At 38.5% G+C, this 21,646-nt stretch overlaps 1 protein-coding gene across 11 annotated transcripts in view; it reads right to left on the reverse strand.

The window, feature by feature from the left end:
• Positions 1–5,182: 5,182 nt before the first annotated feature.
• PDLIM5 (PDZ and LIM domain 5) overlaps positions 5,183–21,646 on the reverse strand; it is a 129,708-nt gene continuing 113,244 nt past the window's right edge. For all 11 annotated transcript variants that reach the window (XM_027455589.3, XM_038177793.2, XM_072037011.1 and 8 more), the window contains 5 exons: positions 19,892–20,066; positions 13,859–14,039; positions 12,710–12,830; positions 8,832–8,947; positions 5,183–8,188 (listed from right to left, as the gene is read on the reverse strand). In XM_027455589.3, the coding sequence (XP_027311390.1) occupies positions 8,099–8,188; positions 8,832–8,947; positions 12,710–12,830; positions 13,859–14,039; positions 19,892–20,066 (683 nt within the window). In that variant the 3' untranslated portion in view covers positions 5,183–8,098. The remainder of the gene's footprint in view (positions 8,189–8,831; positions 8,948–12,709; positions 12,831–13,858; positions 14,040–19,891; positions 20,067–21,646) is intronic.

Raw genomic sequence — 21,646 nt, forward strand, 5'->3', positions numbered from 1 at the left:
CTACAGGATACCTTAAGTAAATAGCAGCATTACCTGCTTGTCTCTTTTTGAAAAGCAGCGTTATGATTAGCACTTCTATCCCATCATGTTCCAAATTATTGCTCTCAGTTTCACAGTGGTACCATAACACTGTCTAACTAGCTATCTAGTACTCCCAAATGATACCTCAATCCTCAAATGCTGTCATTGAACAGTAAAATACATGGTATCTCATTCTTTTTCTCTGATCACATAACTGTCTAGAAGATTAATATGGTATTAGAAAACCTATACCAAAGCTTTGGAGACCTTGTAATGGACAAGCTTTGAGAAAGAAAATACACCACTGCTGATAGTTTGGGGGGTGTATCACAGACTTCATCAGAGCATACTCAGAAACTGATCCCTACCAAGACACCACACAGATCCATTTGGAACAAATGTAAAAGGAGAGTATCAAAAAATAATCTTCCTCCAAATTTTGCAGAGGAAGCCTCTAGCCAGCTATAAGATATGTTCTAGTAAAAGCAGGAAAAAACAGTTGATTAGCTGCAGGTTTGGGATACATATGTATATATATATATGAAGACTATGTAAGATTTAAAGATAGATTACAGTCTTATTGTAGTATCATTTTACTTAGGTTGATACATACTGAATTATTTCAGAGAATGCCCAACTTCTTTTGGGTGTTTCAAATTGCTTCTCCATTTATCAATAGTCAATTTCCCAGTAATTCTCTACTGATTGTCAGCAGGTACCACATGGGAAAAAGTCACACAGCGGATTAATTGCACTTGGATTGCTTAGAGCAAATTATGGTAAATCCAAGATTGGGCCCTAGGTGCTGTGAATATTAATGTGCTCTGTTTTATAGCCTACCTTGTCTCCAACAGGCACAGGCTGAGAACTTACAAAGACAAGACCTTGACCTGAAAAGTAAAAATCTTGCCTTTGCAGGGATGGAGGTGAGGCTGACTGGCCTATAGTTGCCTGGGTCCTCCTTCTTGACCTTTTTGAAGAGTGGCGTGTCTTCTTTGTTCTTCCAGTCCTCAGGCACCTCTCCTGGTCTCTTTCAGGGATGATGGAGAGTGGCCTGGCAATAACATCAACCAGCTCCTTCAGCACCCGTGGGTGCATTCCATCAGGGCCCACAGATTTGTGGATGTCAGGTTTGCTTAAATGATCTCTGACCCAATCCTCTTCAACCAAGGGAAAATCCTCCCTTCTCTGGACTTCCTCTCTTGTCTCCAGGGTCTGAGATTCCTGAGGGCTGGTCTTAGCAGTAAAGACTGAAGCAAAAAAAAAGCATTCAGCAACTATGCCTTCTTGGTATCCTTTGTCAGCAGGGCACCTGCCCCATTCAGCAACGGGCTGACATTTTCCCCAGTATTTCTTTTTCTACTGATGCATTTGAAGAAGCCCTTCTTGTTATCCTTGATGTTCCTTGCCAGATATAATTCCAAATGGACCTAGGCCTTCCTTGTCACATCCCTGCATACTCTGGCAGTGTCCCTATAATCCTGTCAAGTGGCCTGTCCCTTTTTCCAATGCCGTAACTTCCTTCTTCTATCTGAGCTTTACCAGGAGCTCCCTGCTCAGTCACCTACCAAACTACAGCATTCCTTCAAGTGGATTTGTGATGCCAATGGAAACCCTGTTAAAACCAAGGCCCAGGTCTTCAGTTTAATTCTGATCTCACTGACTGGGCAAGCACCAGCATAAAGTTAATGCAGCTTTGATACCAATTATATTTTATTTGGAGGGGGGTTAAGTTGAAATAAGTGAGGCTGTATCTGCTTAGGTTATCGATGAATTTAGCGCTACACTTGTTTTTATGAGCTTTCCTTTCACCTGATGGTTTTCAAGGGAAAGGAAGAGTTTATGTGGGATATAATTGCCACTTTGGTCTAGTATCTTAAGTTACTTTTCCAGCGGAAACTTCTGGGTGGGAAAACTTGACACTTTGGTAAGTGTGCCAAAATGTAGTGCAAGTTTATATTTTCCAAAGGAACATTTGACATTTCATTGAGGCATCACAAAGAGAAACAAAGGACACACCTTGTCAGGATTATCTTGTACTGAAATATTTTAAAACAAACAATGGCACTGTCCAGTAGTAAGAAAAAGTGAAGCGAAGGCATGAGTACTGGAAAGGAAATAACTGTGATCCTACGGAAAATGTGAGCCTTACTCAGAATACAATGACACAATCCTTAGTTTCATAGTATAGTAGAAACCTTTGAAAACATACCAAAAAAGCTGGGTATTTTTAAAAGAGTTTAAGGTATTTCCAGTGCAAATACAAAAGTGCTTTATGACAACTTGCACACCTTACCATTTTAAATATTTTGAAAGAAATCTTATGGAAAATATTTTTCCAAACCAACCATGCATAAATTTTAGTATGGTGATTTTAAATTTCTTTAGAGATGTTTTCGCTTGCACTCCATGTTATTATAACATGCCACTCTGACACAAATAAAACTTTCCCGTGATCATTAACAACAGACAGTGATTTTCTATCCTCAGACTGCCATGCTAGATTTGGGCTTATCACAGATGTGAGTATTTTGCCCTACTTTTCAGTCATAAACACAAGTTTCCTATCTATGCCAACTTTCATGGCAAAGGATGAAGAAAGAGACCTTTAGGAATAGTAATAAAGAGCAATACAAAAGCTCATTATGAGCCCTGATCATGAAATCACAAGCTACAGTGTGCAATATGCACAAGTAAAACTGCAAACCAAGTTCAAGAATACCAAATGAGATTATAAACTTGCTGTTGTTTTTCTGTCTGGGAAAAGCAATTCTTTAATGAGCTTAGAAACACAGCTAAATATTTTCTTTCATAAATTCAAGAAAAAGCAATACCACTTTTGAGACTTCTGCTGGGCAGCTCTTTCTCCTCTCTCTTTTCCTCTTTTAAATTTTAAATACTGCCTAGGAACCATTTGCTCTGTGAGGTTCCCATAGTTAGGACCAAACCCTTCTCAGAGGAATTTTGGCACCTTATTAATTAGTTGGTTATGAGAAGGAGCTGTACTCTTTCAGTGACTCCTATTTTGCCATCAGTAAAGTGTGATCCCATAATAAATTTCCATCAAGCAAACTATTTCTGGTAATTCCCCCTAATTAACACCAGACTGCTAATAATAAATTAGGCCCTATGTGTTTCTGATATAACCAAGATCTTGTCTGAGCACAAGATATTAGCCAATGTCCCGAGAAAGTAAAACTCAAACCTAAATTAAGCCTTTGCTGGTAAAAGGATTTATATGCAATTTTGTGAAAAACCCTTTGAAGATCTCATACAGGGCATTTTGACCAGCAAACATTTTGACTGACAGAGGGACTTGTTCTGTGCTGAGCAGTGAAAGTGGATTTATTGTGAAAACACACTGTTGAGTTTTAAGCCTATAAATCTTACACTGGATTACAGTGTCTTAATGAATGAATGACAGATTTCTTATTTTTGTCGGTGCATTTTAATGTTACATGACGTTGTGATTGATAGAAACCAAACCTTTGCCATTAAAACGTCAAATGCAGACCTGATGCCTTTAAAAGTTTGGCTTCTGGAGTTTAATATACTGTTTGCAAATAGACTTGCATTGGTCTCATTCATAGCCTAAATGCTGAAGGGAACGCAAGCTTTCTGTAAAGTTGCCTCTAAATTTTATAGAGCTATGCACAGTGTTTTCCTTAGCTTGTGTAAATAAAGGTAGAAAACAACAGTACATTTGCTTAGTTAAGAGGGATTCAGCTAAGGAGTCTTACGAGGCTGGTATTATCATGAATTAATTGGCCATGTTATAGTAGATGGTTAAGTATCCCACGGTGAAAGCAGAGAATGCTTTGTGCCAAGGCTAAGTACAGTATCAGATAATGCTTGCCAGAGCAGGCAATATTTCACTGAACAATCTCAACACAGGAAAAATACTAAACACTTCTAAACAAATATTGCAAAGTATTCTAGCTGGGTGGTAGAGTGAACTAAAGACAGCAAATAAATAGTAATTGGCCAAATCTGTGTTTTACATTGTTATATATTCTACAGCGTTCAATACTTCCATCTTCAGGAAAGATGGAGAATCAGACTCACCGAGGTTGTAAGGGACATTTGGAGATGAACAGACCTTGTCGAGTCCAACTCCCCTTCTCAGAGCAGTGTCAGCCAGAGCAGGTTTCCCAGGGATACATCCAGTCAGGTTTTGCAAATCTCCAAGGACAGAGAACTCCACAATCTCTCTGGGCAGCCTGTGCCACTCGCACAGTTGCCCTGTCACTAGATAGCACCAGACAGAGCCTGGTTCCATCTTCTTTACTCTCCCCATCAGGTATTTCTACACATTGATAAGATCCCCCCCGAACCTCCTCCTCTCCACGCTCAACAGTCCCAGCTCTCAGCCTCTCCTCATAGAGAATCACAGAATCATTTAGGTGGGAAAAGACTTTCAAGATCATCAAGCCCAGCCATCAACCTGACCTACTAAGTCCCATCACTAAAACATGCTCCAAGCCCTTAATCTTCTTTGTGGCTCTGCACTGGACTTACTCTAGTGTGTGCATATCTCCCTTGTAGTGGTGAGCCCAGCACTCCAGGTGTGTCTCACCAAAGCTGAGCAGAGAAGACGGCTCACCACCCGTGGCCTGCTGGCAATCTTCTGCCTAACGAAGCCCAGGAGGCTGGTGGTCTTCCTTGTCACAAGGACACATTACTGGCTCATGGCCAACTTGCTGAAACCTCCATTCTACCCCAAAAAACTTGAAGAACAAGCAACTCAAATTACATTTATTCGTGCGTACAGTCAGGACTTTCTTTTACTGACTGTGATTCAGAAAAAAAGAAAATCCACTAGTTGCAAAACAGCTGAGGACAGATAGTGAGTTCTGTTTTCCATGTTGTGGTTTTCTTTGTTGTTGTTTTGTTTTTAAATTATTATTACATTTGCAAATGTGAACAGCCAACATTTGACACCCAAGACTATTAAACAGAAACACAAAAATCACCAAGACTTAACAGCTGACTTCTTAGAGTAAAACAATGAAAACAAAAATGAAATTCAAGAAACTAATTTGTGAACTGATGTAGTTCCCCTTCTTACCTGTTAGCAAAGCCATCCACATGGCTAGATGTGAGTAGTCCCATCAGGAGACAGGTACACAGCTGAACAGACCAACACACACTGGACCGCTACTCAAGTTTTGCTTTTACGTTTATTGCATTGTTATATTAAGCATTTATTATATTTACACATATTTCTGAATTATTTAGTTACAATATATTGAAAGTGTCATCACGATTCGATTATTCAACTAATAAAGACCTTCTACCTTCAGAGTTAAACCCAATTCTTTTAACAGGCACAGTTTTGGAAGAAAAAGTAATTACTGACTGAAAATGCATGCAAAACCCTACAGTAGTTAGATTATTAACAGGGTTCTCCTGGCTTTTTAACTTTCCTTCAAAACATGAATGATGTAGATCTGTTTTATGAAAAATAGTTGGAAATCTTATCCCCAGATGACAATGGAACGGTGCTGATTTTGCTATCTCAAGTCTGCAATCAAATATACACATGTATATGTGCATATATATGTACGTCTCACTGTACACACACGTGTGCATACATAGATAAGTATATATAAATACACACACTGACACACCAAAAAATTCTAGAGGTAAATAGGCAGGCTTACAAATAAAACAAAATACAAAGATACTGGTATGAAATAGTCCTAAACAACAAAAAAGTAATAAATATTCAGTGAGATATATGGCATTATTATAAAGTGCTCTACTAAAATCTCACTTATTAAAATCATGATAAACATTATGTTCCTTTTTGCTTTAGTTGATTTATATAATTCAAGAGACCCATTAAATTTGCAGTATGTATCACTGACTCTATGCTTCCTTTTTAAATTTTAAACAAATAGACAAAGCAGAAACTAAAAGGCAAAGCAGCTAAGTGAATTAGTACTACTGGAGCCTTTCAGGTGTTTGTGCTCATATTCATTAACAACTGTGAAATTTCAAACCTAGAGCATATGTATTAGAAACATAAATCCAATAAAAATTAAAAAATAAAAAAATAAAAAAAAAAAAGAAAGAAAAGATGTCTTTATGGACACTGGCAAACATTGTGTCCACTGAATAGCTTCTATCCTACTTCAGAATAGCAAGGTCTGAATTTCAGAAATTACCTTATCACGTGCATTCGCATCCTCTTTCCTCATGCATGTGCAATACAGCTGTACTGACACCTAGTCTTCAGGACTCATTGCTCCACATTCCACTAATTTCTAAAGCAAGCTGGCTCATACTGCTGTATCTTGTCTAGTCTGCCCTTATCCTCCTGATTTTCAGCCACAGGCACAGAAGGGTGTACATATAAGAGTGTAAACATTTTGATGTGTTTTTTTTTCTCCCCCTCTTGTGTTGATGTTTCTTGTTACAATTGCTTCACTCAACCATAGTATTTTTTTGTAATTGTCCTCATGATTTTATGGATAAACCTCTCCTTTTTATCAATAATTAAAACAAACAAACAAAACAAAACAAACAACCACCCAGTGCACTTCTAAAGTCTACTGGAAGTAGCACTAAAGCATAGCAATTCAGCTCTGACATCTAACTTGAACTTAATAGCATGTAAATTCAGTTTGCATCAGGAGTCTAATCTGGCCCCGAGAGGGCCTCCTTCTCTGTTGTGCAGCTCTGCTGGAGTAAAATTCACCCTGTGCAGAGGGTTATCACCCTTTCCCTATACGCCTACTATTGCTCCATACCACTTAAACCCTAATCTGAAGGTAAGTGGGACTTAGCTGGTGCATGGGTCTTGTGCTGACACTGTGGCAAAATTCATATCAAGCCACAGGACTGGCAACATCTCCTGGCTTGCAGTAAATGCATAATGACAGTATTGTCTCTGTTCCCTTGCAAGAACTGAGAGATACTGGACTGCCTAACTCAATATTATATTATTTAACAATATATTCCTTACATCTGGTGGAAAAGAGAAAAAACTAAACTAATAAAAATCATAACAGCTGAGCAAGAAAATAAGTTTATAGTATGCTACCTGGCAAACCACCAATATACATATTCATGAGCTACATCATAAAGAATATACTGAGAGAAAAACAATGTCCTCAGTTGCACTTCACAAGTTTTCCTTATTAAACACTGAAGTCTCACATTCTGGATATAAGACACTGTTACATGCAGATTCAATGCATTTTCCCCTTTCCAAGGCACTGAAAACTATCTAAAACTTGAACTGTGAACATAAGAATATAGTACCCACTCCCTTATACTTCAGAGTTGATCTGACATTATTGTCTTGTCAAGCACACTCTCACTATTGCTTTATTTTGGCTAGTATTCTGGTAGCACATGCTGTGGTTTAAGGAACAGTATCCCATCTATGTTTTCTTCCAACTGGCGTCTTTAAATCATCCGTGCTCACTAGCGCAGCCATCACACGATGGCTTTGTAAAAATCTCTGTCCTCTGTAGACCCATCAGAGATCTAAAAGGCACAGGTATGTGTAATGGTGCAGGAGGCTTAATGAAGCTGAGCATCAGATGAAAATATTAGTTGTTGAACTACATTCCACCTAATCTTATCATTGCTTTGAGTTCCTCTTTAACGGAGTTTAGCTTCAGTACTTCCAGACACACCTTAAAAAACATCAGCACAATAAAGTGATCTGGACCACTGAAGCCAATCTCCTTTTATTTGTTGAATAGCAGCAAACCCAACAATCTAAAATCAGGTACTCATTTTTAGAGAAACTTCACTTCTCATATTGAAGCATATATAAATGTGGTCATAAAATCATGAGACCAATACAGTAACGTGCCAAGTAGCGAAGTAAAGGCACTCTAATATTTTCACTTGGGTGTAATTCCTGATTCCCCGCTTTTTATGAAGCAAACCCCTAACCGACAAACACTCTAAAAATAGCGTACAAAATCACTAAAATTTCCACATTTGTCTTCCATTTTTAGAAAAGCATATATAAATAACTTTAACTAACAATCAAACATGGACATTTTAACCTTTCTTTCTGCTCAGTACATTTGCTAAACAGGATGAGCTCCAAGCATCAGATGTTGATAGAGTGAGCATGTTTCTTGCACAGTGGCTTGTCCTTCTTGGAGAAGAAAGTCTGACCCTCCAAACTGTCACTGCATACCTGAAATGGGATCAAAAAGAAAATGTCACCTAATTGAGATGGATGAATTATACCACATGTTATTCGGAATGCCTAATCATGGCATTGCACTATGCACCAGTATATTCAAAGATTAAGAATTATTACTTTTTTTTTTTTTTGAGAGATAGTCTTTTTTTCTTTTTGATGTAAAATTAATGGCTGATGTAAGCATAGCCTTCCTCTTTAAGTCTATAGGCTCTTAACTCAGAGTAGAGTTAGTTCAGAACTGAAAAAATAAAATAAAATCCCATTTGGGTTCCTTTTTTTTTTTTACCCGCCAAATATTAGCAGGTGATACTCTTTGACTACAGTGTCTTTATGTCAAAAGTACTCTTGATACCTTAGAAATGCAGCCTGTTCCTTTATGGCCTTCTACATTTATTCTAGGGAAACAAATGTCAAGGGTTAAATGCTAGGACACAGTGCTGCAATCCACCCCAGATGATCTGGACTGGTGCCAACAGCCCACAATAGAGATACACCTTCTAAAAAACTGTAAAAGTGCTTTTTGTTTGGGTTCTGAGGACTGAAAGACATTTTTAGCTGTAAGTCCCATATTGGTCATGTTAGCACAAGTACTGCTGCTATGGATTAATTTAACAAGAAGAACAGCTTTACTTACCGAGCATACAAAACAAGTGTCATGCCAAGTGTGGCCCAGGGCTTCAAGAAACCTATCTCCAGCTTCAATGGGGAATTCGCAGCCATGGCACATAGTACCAAAGAGGGCATAGTAATCTGCAACAAACACCAATTTTAAAGATGAAGCACACACAGAAAAGCAAGACTGACTCTGAAAGTTTTGTTCTTTTCTTTCAATAGCATTGGGTTTGCACTTGTCCTGTCAAGTTTTATGAGACTGGGTGCACTGAATAAAGAGGTCCTAGGCTGAATGACAGCGATGTCATCTTTTCCTCAGTAATTCGCTTCTATTCCCCTTCCTTATCCTTTCAACCAAGCAGTGCTTCCACCGTCTTGGTGTTTCATTTCCTTGAGATCAATAGTGCACTCGGGGGGAAAATGCACTCCTTGCAGAGCACCAGCGCAGACTCTGAATGCTACTTGTGCTCTCTCAGGCTCTGCTTTGAAAGCATACCCAGGCTTCCTATTGCCTGTTTACATGACAAACCTCCTCAGCAAGGTATGTAGGTCGTGCCTGCATTCTGGCACAGTATTTGTCCTGGACTGCTTTCCACTTCATGTATTTGTTAGGCTCCTGTCCTGAACAGAGCGATTTGAATTAAATAAGATGAGTTTTCTAGTCACTAAAGCTTATTGCATGATCTTTAAAAATCAACCAAACAAAACCCGGAGATTTAGCAAGCATATTTACCAAGTTTAACAAAAGATACCAGTAGGGTTTCAGTGACTGGTGTCATAGAAAGGTATTCCCACCATTCACTTCTAGGCACCAGAAAGGTTGAAAAGGAGAAAGCAGGACAGAGCAGCAGGGTAAGATGTATGTATGAGGTTGGGTAGGAGGCACTTACAACCATCCCCATTCCCAAGTTCTCTCCACATGGAAGCTTGCATCTCTGTGCACGGGGCCGTATCACAGACCATGAGTTACTGCAGCCCTCCACTGCCCACCTGTGCAGACCTAAGTTTGTCCCTAAGCTGTCTGGTCTTTCCCATTTATTTCAACTCTAAATGTTGTGGGTTTTGTTTGTTTGTTTTTCCTGCCCAGAACACAACATTAGGGCTATAACATGAGAGAATTCTAGATAAGCATGCTGCCATTCCAAATATATAATGTGACCTTCATAAAATGGATTACAAAGTGACAACCCTAATAAAGCACTGGACTCCATCCTTTATACCAACACGCTGGCACTGCCAGGGACATCAGATGTCAATGCCTGTTTTCAAGCAGCATTATAAGGAGTAAAAAGCAGGATACAAGGAGATTCTGCTTCTCTACTAGATAATCCAGAGACACACACTCTGGTGCTTACTGCAGCAGAGACAACAGAGGCTTATCATGTGTGTCAAGCACAGGGAGAAGTCTGAGAAGTCTGTTTTGGTTTAGTAAAACTGTATCTCGTATGATGACCTCAAAGAGCATCATAGAAGGAATTTAAGCAAGACTGGGAACGCAAGTGCTCTGCAAAAGCAAAGTCCTTGAAGGCTAATAGTGGCAAGAAACACCTTCAAAAATCACCTTCCTTATTGTAATGTTGTTGGCATGAATTTGCAAATGAATAATCAGAAAACACACAATAAAAGTGACAAATGGCAGAATGCCTCTGTCCAAAACCCCTGAAGGTCATGGTCTCATGATTATACCCTTTCAGCTCTTCACATTCATGTTCACATGCAATCTTTTACCGATATTTTTCTGGTGCCAGCCACTACAACCTTTTGTAATGTGCGCTGTAGTTTGTGCTGATAAGTTTCTTGGCTTTTGGTCCAAAGAAAGAACAACAGATAAGGCAGAATGAAGGGCATCAGCTTTCTTTTGCATTCACGTGCTTGAATTGTGATACCACAGAAGTCTTCCAACACAGACTTCTCATAAAGTAACATATTAATGCTTTTTGCATGCAGCATTTTTGAAAGCAGGTTCCTAACTGCACTGGGATGTTCAAAGTTGTATATATCCGCACATTTAGTTTAATTTTAGCATCCATGTCCAGCAATGGGACATTTTGCAGATTAAATCCCCCTAATAGTAATAACTGACACTGTTACAATTTCTAATACAAATTTAAAATTAGAACCCTTCATTGCACTAGGAAGAAGGAAAGTTGGCAATGACTTCTATTCTCTATTTCTTCAAAATTAGTCACAGACTCTTAACTCCAGCTGGACTGAAAGTCTTTGAAGAGTGAATATATCTCAAATTAACATCTAGTTAGAGAGCCAGAGCCATTACAACACATCATTGCCAAAGCACCTCACAGAATGTGTCTGCCTTAAATTCTGCTAGCAACTTTTTATCTCAGAAACTTCATGAAAAGGGTAATATTCTTGTCTTTCTATCCCTCTGTTTTCTACTCAAAGTATGCAAAAATGTGCATATTGTGCATGGGAGCTGTAACAGTAGCACAAATCAATGCACCGCACAACATACGGGTCATTTGGTGGCAGAAACAAGAATTCAATACTAGCAGTACAAACCCGGTCATGAGCTTTCCACCCAAAGGGGAGTTATTGATCCCTCCGGTACTATTTTTGAATCATCCAAGATGAGGGGCTTCAGACTGCTTCAGGATGAAATTTCACTATGCTGTCACACTGGAGGATGCTGCTCATATATCCATTTCCTCTGCTGCTCCGCAAATTCAATAGGAGCAACACGTTACCCTACTTGTGACAGTGACTTAGCAGTAACCTACTTTGTCCTTTCATATCTGCCAACACCTCATCAAATCCACCCTGACAGAAAATTTGGGTAAATTTTGCCTGCCTTCCTCATATTTTCAGTATCTACGGCTCTTCATAGCACCACTGTGAACAACTGGACCAGCCCAGAGGAAATCTTAGCCCCAAACAAGTCACTAGGATTTCAAGCTAGATTTCTTCCTGGTCAACCCACTTCCACCTCTAGCTAGATTACAATGGTCCTTACAGCAAATTAAAAACACAGAAAAGGTTTGATTGACAATTCTGTCATGGATGTAAATAATATGCAGTGAAAAAAACAGACAATTTTAATACATACTAGTTTTTTTGCATTATGTGGAATTGTTTTACAAATGACATCTATTTCTGTCGTAGCTCAGAAGGGTACATGAAATGTTTTAGGCAAACTAAGAAATCAACAGAAATAAAATCTGATCATGTTAATCACATCGAAAAGACACAGTCAGTCGGAAGTGCTAAAAAAAAGTACAAAAAACAAAACCCCAAAAAACTAGATTAACTAGATTTCCCCTGAATATCTACAACCACATTTTCTACATATTATGCTCATCGGGCTTTCAAGTGCTATAATCTTACTGTCATATTTTTCCCCCAACAGACTTTTTTTTTTTTTAAGCTTATGTTTGACAGATGTTATCCCTGACCTTGCAAAAAAACTCCCTGGGCAGACTGCTTGTTCTTGGAGGTAGCCTTCCTGCTGTTTTTACTATTCAGAGTAAAACAGTTTGCTTTACTGGTTTTTGCTTGTTTTGTAAATAAGTAGATTTACATAAACTATTTTAAAGCCAACCAGAAAATCAACCTAAAATTAACACTTTGCTGTATCACCTACAGAAATAATAAGTAAAGAGCCTAACAGAAATAACAAGTAAAGCCAGTGACAAGAAGCCTGCTCCTACAGAAGCTGATGAAGAAATACTTCCCATCTTCCCTGCAAAAGAAACCTGTTGCAAACTCAAAGCGTCTACTGCATTTGTTGTTAGTGTGAACTGAACTGCCAAAGTTACGTGAATTTGCTGGGACACTTCTACTGAGGTGAAGCTCAAGAAAAAGAAATTCATATTATTTTTTAAACCTTATTAAGCTCTGATTCTCTGCGCAGCTGCACTAAACTTTGCTTGTGTTACTCCTTACCCGTCTCACAGTAGGGATCACCATCTTCTAAGTGGAAGACATTATTGCGAATGGGGTTATGACAGGCCACACACACGAAGCAGGAAACGTGCCAAGTTTGTTTCAAAGCATTTATTACTTCCTGTGGGGATTAGAAAATGAGTTATTAACACATTATTTCGATGTGACGACTAGATTGTGGTGACAGTGCTTCTACACGTGGTTCATTTCAAGAATACTTCCTACTGCTACTTTGAAAATGAGCTGTGCATGCAGTTACTGCTAAAGTTAAAGTCTATGAAGCGAATTATTTATTGTACATCTTTTTTTTTTTTTTTTTTTTTTGGTCAGAAGCAGCTTTATGTGAACCTTCCAAAAACCAGAGTTGGACATGTTTAACAGTTCTTTTGTTCCCCTTCTTCATCTTACTTAGGATCTCACCCGGAACAGTCCCCTGACATATGAAGAGAAGTCTCTTTGACCTGAAGTCTGCAAATAGTTAATCAGAAGACATCATGTCAAAAATTACAACTGCTCTGTATTGTTGTAGAAGATGATATAGTGCCAAATATGACTTGAGGATCACACTGCCAAAGCCCTGCATAACCCCAGTTACATAAGACTACAGACACATCGCTTTCTGCAGTAAAGCAGCAGACGAAGAGCTGGCAGGCTCAAATTAGCAATATTAGTGCCGAGTAGGATAATGCATCTTTCTATCGATATTACCATAGGGAATAGTTCAGTATTTTGACTCTAGCCAAACCCTGTGTTTCCCAGTGTTCAGCTCAGTTAAGGAGGATTATTTATTTTTCTTTCTTTTTTCCTCCTCCAATTCTGTAAAAAGCTGCCAATTAAAAGCATTTTGCTCAAGAAAAACTAGTTATTACAACAGCTACAGAGCAGCTTAAGGAAAATGGGCTAAACTTGAAAGAGCAAAAGAGACAATGCTACCATTTCTTAAAGAGCATCAGAGAGAAACTGAAAAGGCTCAACATTAGAAGAGACAAATATATATACTCCATATGTGATATGAACTTAAAAGGTGGGCCAGAGTACATTTTGAGGAATGCAAACTGGGCCACATAAAAGGGAATTTCATTACTGAGAAGCAGTGAACAGTGTGGTTAATGCTCCCACTTAAGAACGGGTCAGCTGCTGGTCACTTACTCCAAGGATCTTTCTCTGGCACTTTGAACACTCCGGAGCAAAGAACTTCTCATAGCAGACCTCGCAATACAGAGCCCCTTTCTCTTCCACAAATCCAATGTAAGCCATGGAGGCTTTGCAGTGAGCACAATTAAACTCCTCTGGGTGCCACGACTTCCCCAAGGCCACCAAGAAGGGTCCTCTGGTTAGGAAGAAAAGATTAATCAGCAAATACCACTGAGTTAGCTCCTGCTAAAGCTTTTAATTTATCAGCAATACCTCTGCAACATTATTTCACCGTTCACAAATTTGTTCCAGATTTGCTCCATCCCTCTTCCCTCCTATGGGCTTCTAAGAAAGTGTCAAATGTTGATGAGATCTTTTCCCACTGAACTCTCCCCCAGAGACACCTGACCTCAGTAAAGACTAATTCTTTTCACTTCATGGCATTTCAAAAATGCTGTTTCAGAACTGCATTAAATACAGTGCTGAAGAGGCTGCTAGTGGAAAGAAAATAAATAAATAAATAATAATAATAATAATAATAATAAATGTTCCCAGCTGCTTCCCTCTATTGCAAAGAGACATTTGACTCTGTGATACCATCAGCTCTCTTTCAACATGCATTTGTATATCAAGGCCACAAATGTTAAAGTATGCTTGACTCCATTACAAGCTAATAAGAGCAGTTTCTTGTCAGACAAAAATTCTGTAGCTGTCCTTATCCAACAAGTTTGTCACAAGATAACCCATCCAGTTGCTTTTTTTTGTTTGCTTTCCCCAGAAGTGAGTAAAAATAAGACAATTTTCTCCAAGGACAGAACCTCCTCTATTTTAATTTTTTTTTGCTTTTATGGCATTTGTCTGGCAAATGCCACAAGGTTAATGGACAAAGTGAAACTGTCCATTTCTAAGCAAACAAAAACTTCTCATTTTATAAGCCATAAGTCTCTTGTATATGCCATTGAATCAGCATTCATCTGAAAACACATTCAGCATGCAAATTTCTTTAACAAACATATTTACTCTAATGAGGTGACTCCTGGGTCCCAGCAACACTCAATCTTTCAGAATTTATGTTTTAAGAGAACTTTGTGGCTCAGGTTCACTCACCGCATTTCCCATTTCTGTGATACCAATAAAGATACCATTCTTTCAGTAATGCATCTTTTTTTTTTTTTCCTAATACTTCAATCCAAAGAAGTGTAAAGTACTAGCATCACCAGCCTGTTTGCTAAACAATTTTGGAAATTAAGTAATCAACAGAAATATTTTTGTTTAATATAAGATACTCTCATGAGCAAAACAACAACAAGAAAAGCAAAAGCATTAACATTTGTTTCCAGAGTTATGCTGACTGTAAGATGAGAACTATGTGGGCAGAGGACAGAGGGCATCTTCCTTTAGAGAAGCAGGCAATTATTTTCATTTCTCTTCTACATTGTCTCTGGAGATGCTTTGTATTTTCAACAGGAGGAGAACTCAAAAACAAAGGGAGTGAAACAGGTTTAGGGCAACTCACACATCTTCTGAGGTGAAGAAGATATTTAATCTGAAAATGTTCCTCTCCAAATACTGCAGAGAAAACAGTGAAAAAGCAGCTCCTGGAGCAGCTCGTAGCCCTTTAAGGAGCAAGCCGGGGGGAGTGCAGCCCTCTGCCCCTGCTCGCAGCAGATGCCTGAGCAGAGCAAACACTGACCTAACCTGATACCCTCCTGCTGCCATACAAGCACCTTTCTAGATCAAAGCCCTTTCAGTTCTGTACTGATCAAACAATACAAGCCCTTATGTACAACAAAGTGCTCTCCTTGCGCCGTGTCAGCACAAGCTAATTTAACAGATTCATTAAGACGGGGCTGACACCGAAGAGGTTCTCTCCACTCCAGGTAGGATTGGGTTTCTGGCCATCTGCACTGCAATGATAGGCTTGGTTAGTTATGAAATGGAAAGCAAGCATGCTAGCGACAGGAGGGGAAGGAATTTTTACAACATCTGCTACATTTAGCTCTCCACAGTTTACAGTTCTGACATATTGAGGTTAGCCATTCAAGACAGCACGCAGGAACCCAGACGGATGGGAAACAGTGCAGGAGTGCATCTATGGGGTTTCGTTCCCAGAAGTCCCCAGACAGCTGTGGCCGTGCCCTGTACAATGTCTCCTAGGTGTTCCATTAGCGGGCCTGCTCCCCGCGCACACGTGGCCAGGGGAGCACTTTCTAAATGCGATTTTACGTTTAATCAGGCTGTAGTTTAAACATGTCAGGCTGACGCTGCGGCTTAATGATACCAGTGACTTAAAAGCTGCCCCAAAGCATGTGGAAAGAAAAAAAAAAAAAAAAAAAGAAAAAAAAAAAAGAGAGAGCAAGAGAAAAAAAAAAAACCACCTGCTATGTAAAATACACAAAAACGTGATATTCAGAACTTGGACTTATTCCTAGTCTCTGCATATTTTTGTGATCAAAACAATAGCTTCCAGTAAGAAAAGTTATTTATTTGCTTCATTCAGTTGAAAAGGAATTAAAGATTGGAGTGAGGGGGCCACATGCCCACCATCATGACTGGAATAAGCCAGGGTAGAAAATGCTAGGAAGACGGCTACAGATGACTTCATTCCTCATTGTGCATTAACAACAACAACAAAACCCCCCAAGAACTCTATGTCAACTGACTCTTTGTAAACTAGTCCAATTTTAAAGGTGGCACTCAAAAAACATGTTCCTCCCACCTGATGCTTTGGGACAACCTAACTAGCAACAGCTACCTATGAATGCGGTTTCATCCCAACCTACTTTCAAACGCTAAGTGCTTTGGACCAAATTTCTGACATCACCATCTAAAACCATGTGAACCAAACCCGCAGATGGAGGCAAATAGTAGTAACTTTTTTTTTTTTTTCCTTTTTGAGAGATTGTGATGTACTTACATCAGTATTTACAGACTGTTATGTCCCAAAGGATCCCCAGGTACATAAATTTGGTAGCCACATCTAACATCTGGGTCCCACATGTAGCAATGATATAGGGTCAAATTGGAAAGAAAAGTAAATAATGTACAAGGAATATAAGGATAATTTCACTATTATTATACTTGTAACTAAATATAACTTTATCAGTATGGTCACGATGCATTATCATGGCAATAATCTAGCTTCTCATGTGGCTTTGATTATGACAGCAAGCCAGAACTGAAATTTGGTGGTGGAGAGATCAAAAGGATTTCCACATCTGCTGAGTAGGTCAATCACTTTTTTAGTTATTATCTTCTCATTTGAAAATGATGTGATATATAATTTCTGTATAGGAGATGCTCAAGGGAAGCACCATTCCTAATTTTCCCCTTGTGCCTTTAAATTAATTAAGATTTATGAAAAAGTGACAAAACCAAATCATCATTCACAGGTATACCAGAGATATGTTCTCAATGGAGATACAGGGAAAACACATTTGCACTTGAAAGGGAGAGCAAACTCTGCACTGTGGTACTCAGTGAGACTGCCTGAGAACCAGAAGTCTTCATCAGGATGTGCCAGAAGTTTGCCAGACTGACACAGCAAGTAGATCATGGGAAATTTAGTTTGCCTCCAACTCTGATACTTTTAGACACAGAAACAAAAGATTACGTAATGAAGCTTTGGAAAAAAAAAAATGAAATCTTCATGCAATCACTGTATCAATAATTAAAGATATATTAAAAAGTTATAAGACGCCTCTAAGAAATTGTTTTGGCTTAACTAACCATGGTTATTCTATGCCTTAGTGTAAAGTAACCAACTCCACAATGCATCCCGGCTTCAAAGCAGATGTACAGTGCAATGTCACTTAATCCTCCTCCTACCTTTTCATAGGTAACACTACCAGTAAGGGCATGAACTGTAATTATGCTAAAGCTTGAACTTGAAATGCCAATGCAAGCTTTCAAATCCACTGCACAATGTGAACTTTAGGCATATTTGGCATTGATTATCACATGTCAACTCATACTCAAATGAAACAATGCTTGCTTTTAATAATTTAGATGGCATTTAACATGTGAAGAAATTTAAGGATTTACATGTTAACAGCAGTTGAAAGACAGACAACAGTATCAGTTACTACTCAGGAAGAGTTGTCACTTACAGTAAGTGACAATGGTTTAAGTACTATCAAGTAGGGCTGCCTCTTTCTCCTATGTGGCCACTAAGGAGCAAAGGTTGCTCCACAGACCACTACACTTGCCTGCTTACAGGGCTGAAGCTCATCTCTTCAATGGTGATGAAAGCAGGGAACAGCAGCAAGTGCTTTAAGGGCTGACAGAAGAGTTTAGCTGCTAAAGGAGAGATCTGTGCCATGCGACCCCATGGCACAGAGCACCAACAAACCCTGCTGAAGCACAGGTCTTTTAAGAGGCAACAAGCTACGTTTCTTGCATGAAAGATGCAGCATAGTTTGAACTGCTATGATGTCAGTATTTACTAGATGAACTCAAAAGTTCTCCAACACCCAGAGAACAAAAAAGTCAGCATACTAAAGACAGACATGATGATTATATAGGCCAAACTGTTCAATGAATCAGACAAATCTCATCCAAAAAGTGTATAGGCCTTTTTGAAATTGATCTTTCATTTTGCGGTGAAGAACAAAATCTGGATTAGAGAGCAGGTATATCTACATTCAGAATTTATACTTTTTTCTGTTGCTTCAAGGAGATTCAGATCATATATTTTTATTTCCTTGACATATATGATGGAAATAGGAAAAGACCTCCAAAACATCACAGATGAGTTAGCAAAGAGTCCTCTAAGATTACCCTGCTGTTAACTGAACTGGTAGTGAACTATCAGAATGGAAATCTAATGGAAGTCAACAGGCTGGACTCAATCCATCCCTAGAAAACAAGTGATTAGAGTTAGTTGAATTTTCTGATGTAGAATTCAAGCCAGGGTTCAAGAGGCTCTAGAGGGCATGGTGGAAAGCTTGATTTTCTGTTATACTGAGTGAAATTTATCTACTTCATAGAGCTCACTTTCCTAATCAAACAAGTTTCTTTCTTTAACTATGGCGAAACATTGTGCAGGCTCTCTTATCTTGTTCACTGAAAACATGGGACAGATGAATAAAAAGAAATATTACAGGGCATTACTTTGCCCCTGCAGCTCAACGGCACAGATAATTGAACAACCATGAAGATGACGACATCTTAGAAGAATACATCTCTTCCAGAAAAAAAAAAAGGAAAAAAAATCTATTTTAGAGAAAAAATAAAATGTAAGGTAGATGAAAATTGGGAATGATTTGCACATTAACACAAAAAGCGATTATAGCTCCCTGGTTGAGACAATCATGACTAATTGTCAAAAATCACTGACTGAACAATGCAGCCCAGATTAATTTCTTGCTCCGTAAGAAATTCTGGCTAAAGACAGATATCTTAGGGGACTCGGTGGAATTTATTTATCTCAATTGGCATACTTGTTTTTGTGTATTCTCTGGATTAATCCTTTCCATCCATATTATATATAAATCAAGTACATAAACTACCCAGTTGCCAAAGAGACCACCTAGGAATTTGAGAAGTAACAGTAGAAAATTATTATTAATCCATTCTCAGCAATGGTTAGACCCATATTCCTTGGTTTTCTTATATGGGTGGAACTCGCTATTTTTACTCCTCTTATTTAGAAAGTCTGGTTTATAAATTGACATTTGTGACAAGTTAGCCTTTATTTGATTTCCTGTACATTGTTTTCCAACTTTCTCATCTTCCAAATTTTATAGGAATGTGTGTGCAAGTGAGAACTAACTTGCTTACTTTTCCTTTGTTTTATTTTTGCTCTACTCCACCCAGCCTTCAGGTTCTCTGTAAAACAGTTTGTGAGGCTCTGACTGTTAGGAGTTTGCCACGTTTTCCTCCTTCATTTCCCTCATTCTCAGATTTGCTAGATAATCCATATATAAAAACAGTGTTCTCTGTTACTGAAATGGAGCCTTAAAACACTTGCGACCTCAGGAATCAAAACCTGTGAAAGCAAAACAAAGCTCAGCTGTCTGAGAGCCTGTGGGATGAACAGATACAAACCTAATGACTTGATTACACTGTGCACACATGGGAGTACGTTTTCCCGCTGGAATATGCTCTGCCCTCTGAACCAATGTGTCTTGCTCCGTTAGCTGAGGTGGTGTCGCAAACTTTTGACTCGGGGCAGTTGTTCCAGACGGTTTAATACTGTTTGATGTCCATCCACTGGCAGGAGCTGGGGAAGGAATGCCAAAAGCATTTAGAAGACCATCTTTCAGTACCAAGTAAATTATTTTGAAATACGAGCAACAGGCAACATTTTTCTAACAGCTTTGTCCAGCTTGGCATATACCTGCCTACTTAAAGCAACAAATTAAAAAGTGCTTATTTTCTCCTCCTCCCCCACCAAGTAAGACTGTCCTACCTACTTTACAAAATGTCTGCGAAATAACACAGCACATTTTTGGCTAACTTGTAAAAAAGCAGTGGACAAATTTCAACATATTAAAGAAGTTATGTGAAAGAATGTACAACCTGTGAAGGCATTATTTTGCTTTAGATACAAAAAGTGGCGCCAAGAATATCAGTGTATGAACAGAGACATAAGAATATGACATACCTACTCAAAACATTTTACAGTGAGTAAAATAAATAGATCATATGTCACTATCAACATAATAAACAAGAATATGAATCCAATACAACATGTACAGGAACTTAAAATACAGTACTGTATAAGGAAAACATATTTCTAAATCAAACTTATACACTAGACTAGATCACTAAACACTGCCAATCTGAAGCACTCCAATGGCTGTGTTCGTATCCGTTTAGAAAAATTATGGCTCTGATGTAAAAGCCTGACATTTCCAGAAGTGTGTATATCCATAGACTTCCATTTGCATTCTGGTTTTAAGGTCATATATATAAGCTTTTAAGGAGTAAGAAAAATGCATTTACAAAAATGAAATGCACAGATGATACTTGTTGCCAAGGGTAATGAAGAAACAAACACTCCTCTGCTTTTCTTTCTCCTATTGATACATGTACCTTGGTAACGTACAAGCCACAACAGCACAAGTTTATGGGAGTAGTTACTCCTGTCAAGTGGAGAATTCTTTTTCTTTATCAAGCAAGCTAAATAGAAAAAAGAAAAAGATCTAAAATAAAATAAAATAAAAATAGCCTTTTGTTTGCAACTACAGGCAAGCAAAAACATGTCTGCTTACTCTGGGTCCTGTCTTTATAGCAGCCATACTAAACCTCGTAAATCAACAAGTGAAATTAAGACCTGAGTGGAAGCTCAGGAGGGAACAACCAAGCAACAACAGAGATGTCTGACAGCGTGGGACAATGCTCCTGCTGCAATGATGAATCTCTCCAACACATGGTTGGGGTATCTGCATGTAGCTTTCCCAATACTTTTTATGGAAAATTAGTTTGTGGAGCTGTTAGTCTTAGTTGTTAGTGCTATTCACCCTTCCATCGCCTTTCATATCTTTCAGGGAAAAGATGAAAAATTGTTTCCCATTATTTCCTTAATGTAATGCTGATCAACCTTTCCCTTACCAAAAGGTGCAAATATCTTTCTGGTAAAACACTATACTTCCTTGTTCAAATGGACACAACATACTAATTCACAGAAAAGATAAATGACAGCAAATACAAAGAAAATTCAACAGAAACGACAATTTCTTACTATTTAGAGAAAATAGCCACACACTACACAATTTGATCAAACCAATCCAGTGAACTTTAATAATAATAATAAACTAAAAAGCCTCTCCTGCATATTGGTGCACTAAGGTGACACAG

This window comes from Anas platyrhynchos, chromosome 4 (assembly GCF_047663525.1).
Source record: "Anas platyrhynchos isolate ZD024472 breed Pekin duck chromosome 4, IASCAAS_PekinDuck_T2T, whole genome shotgun sequence".
Taxonomy (NCBI): Eukaryota; Metazoa; Chordata; class Aves; order Anseriformes; family Anatidae; genus Anas; species Anas platyrhynchos.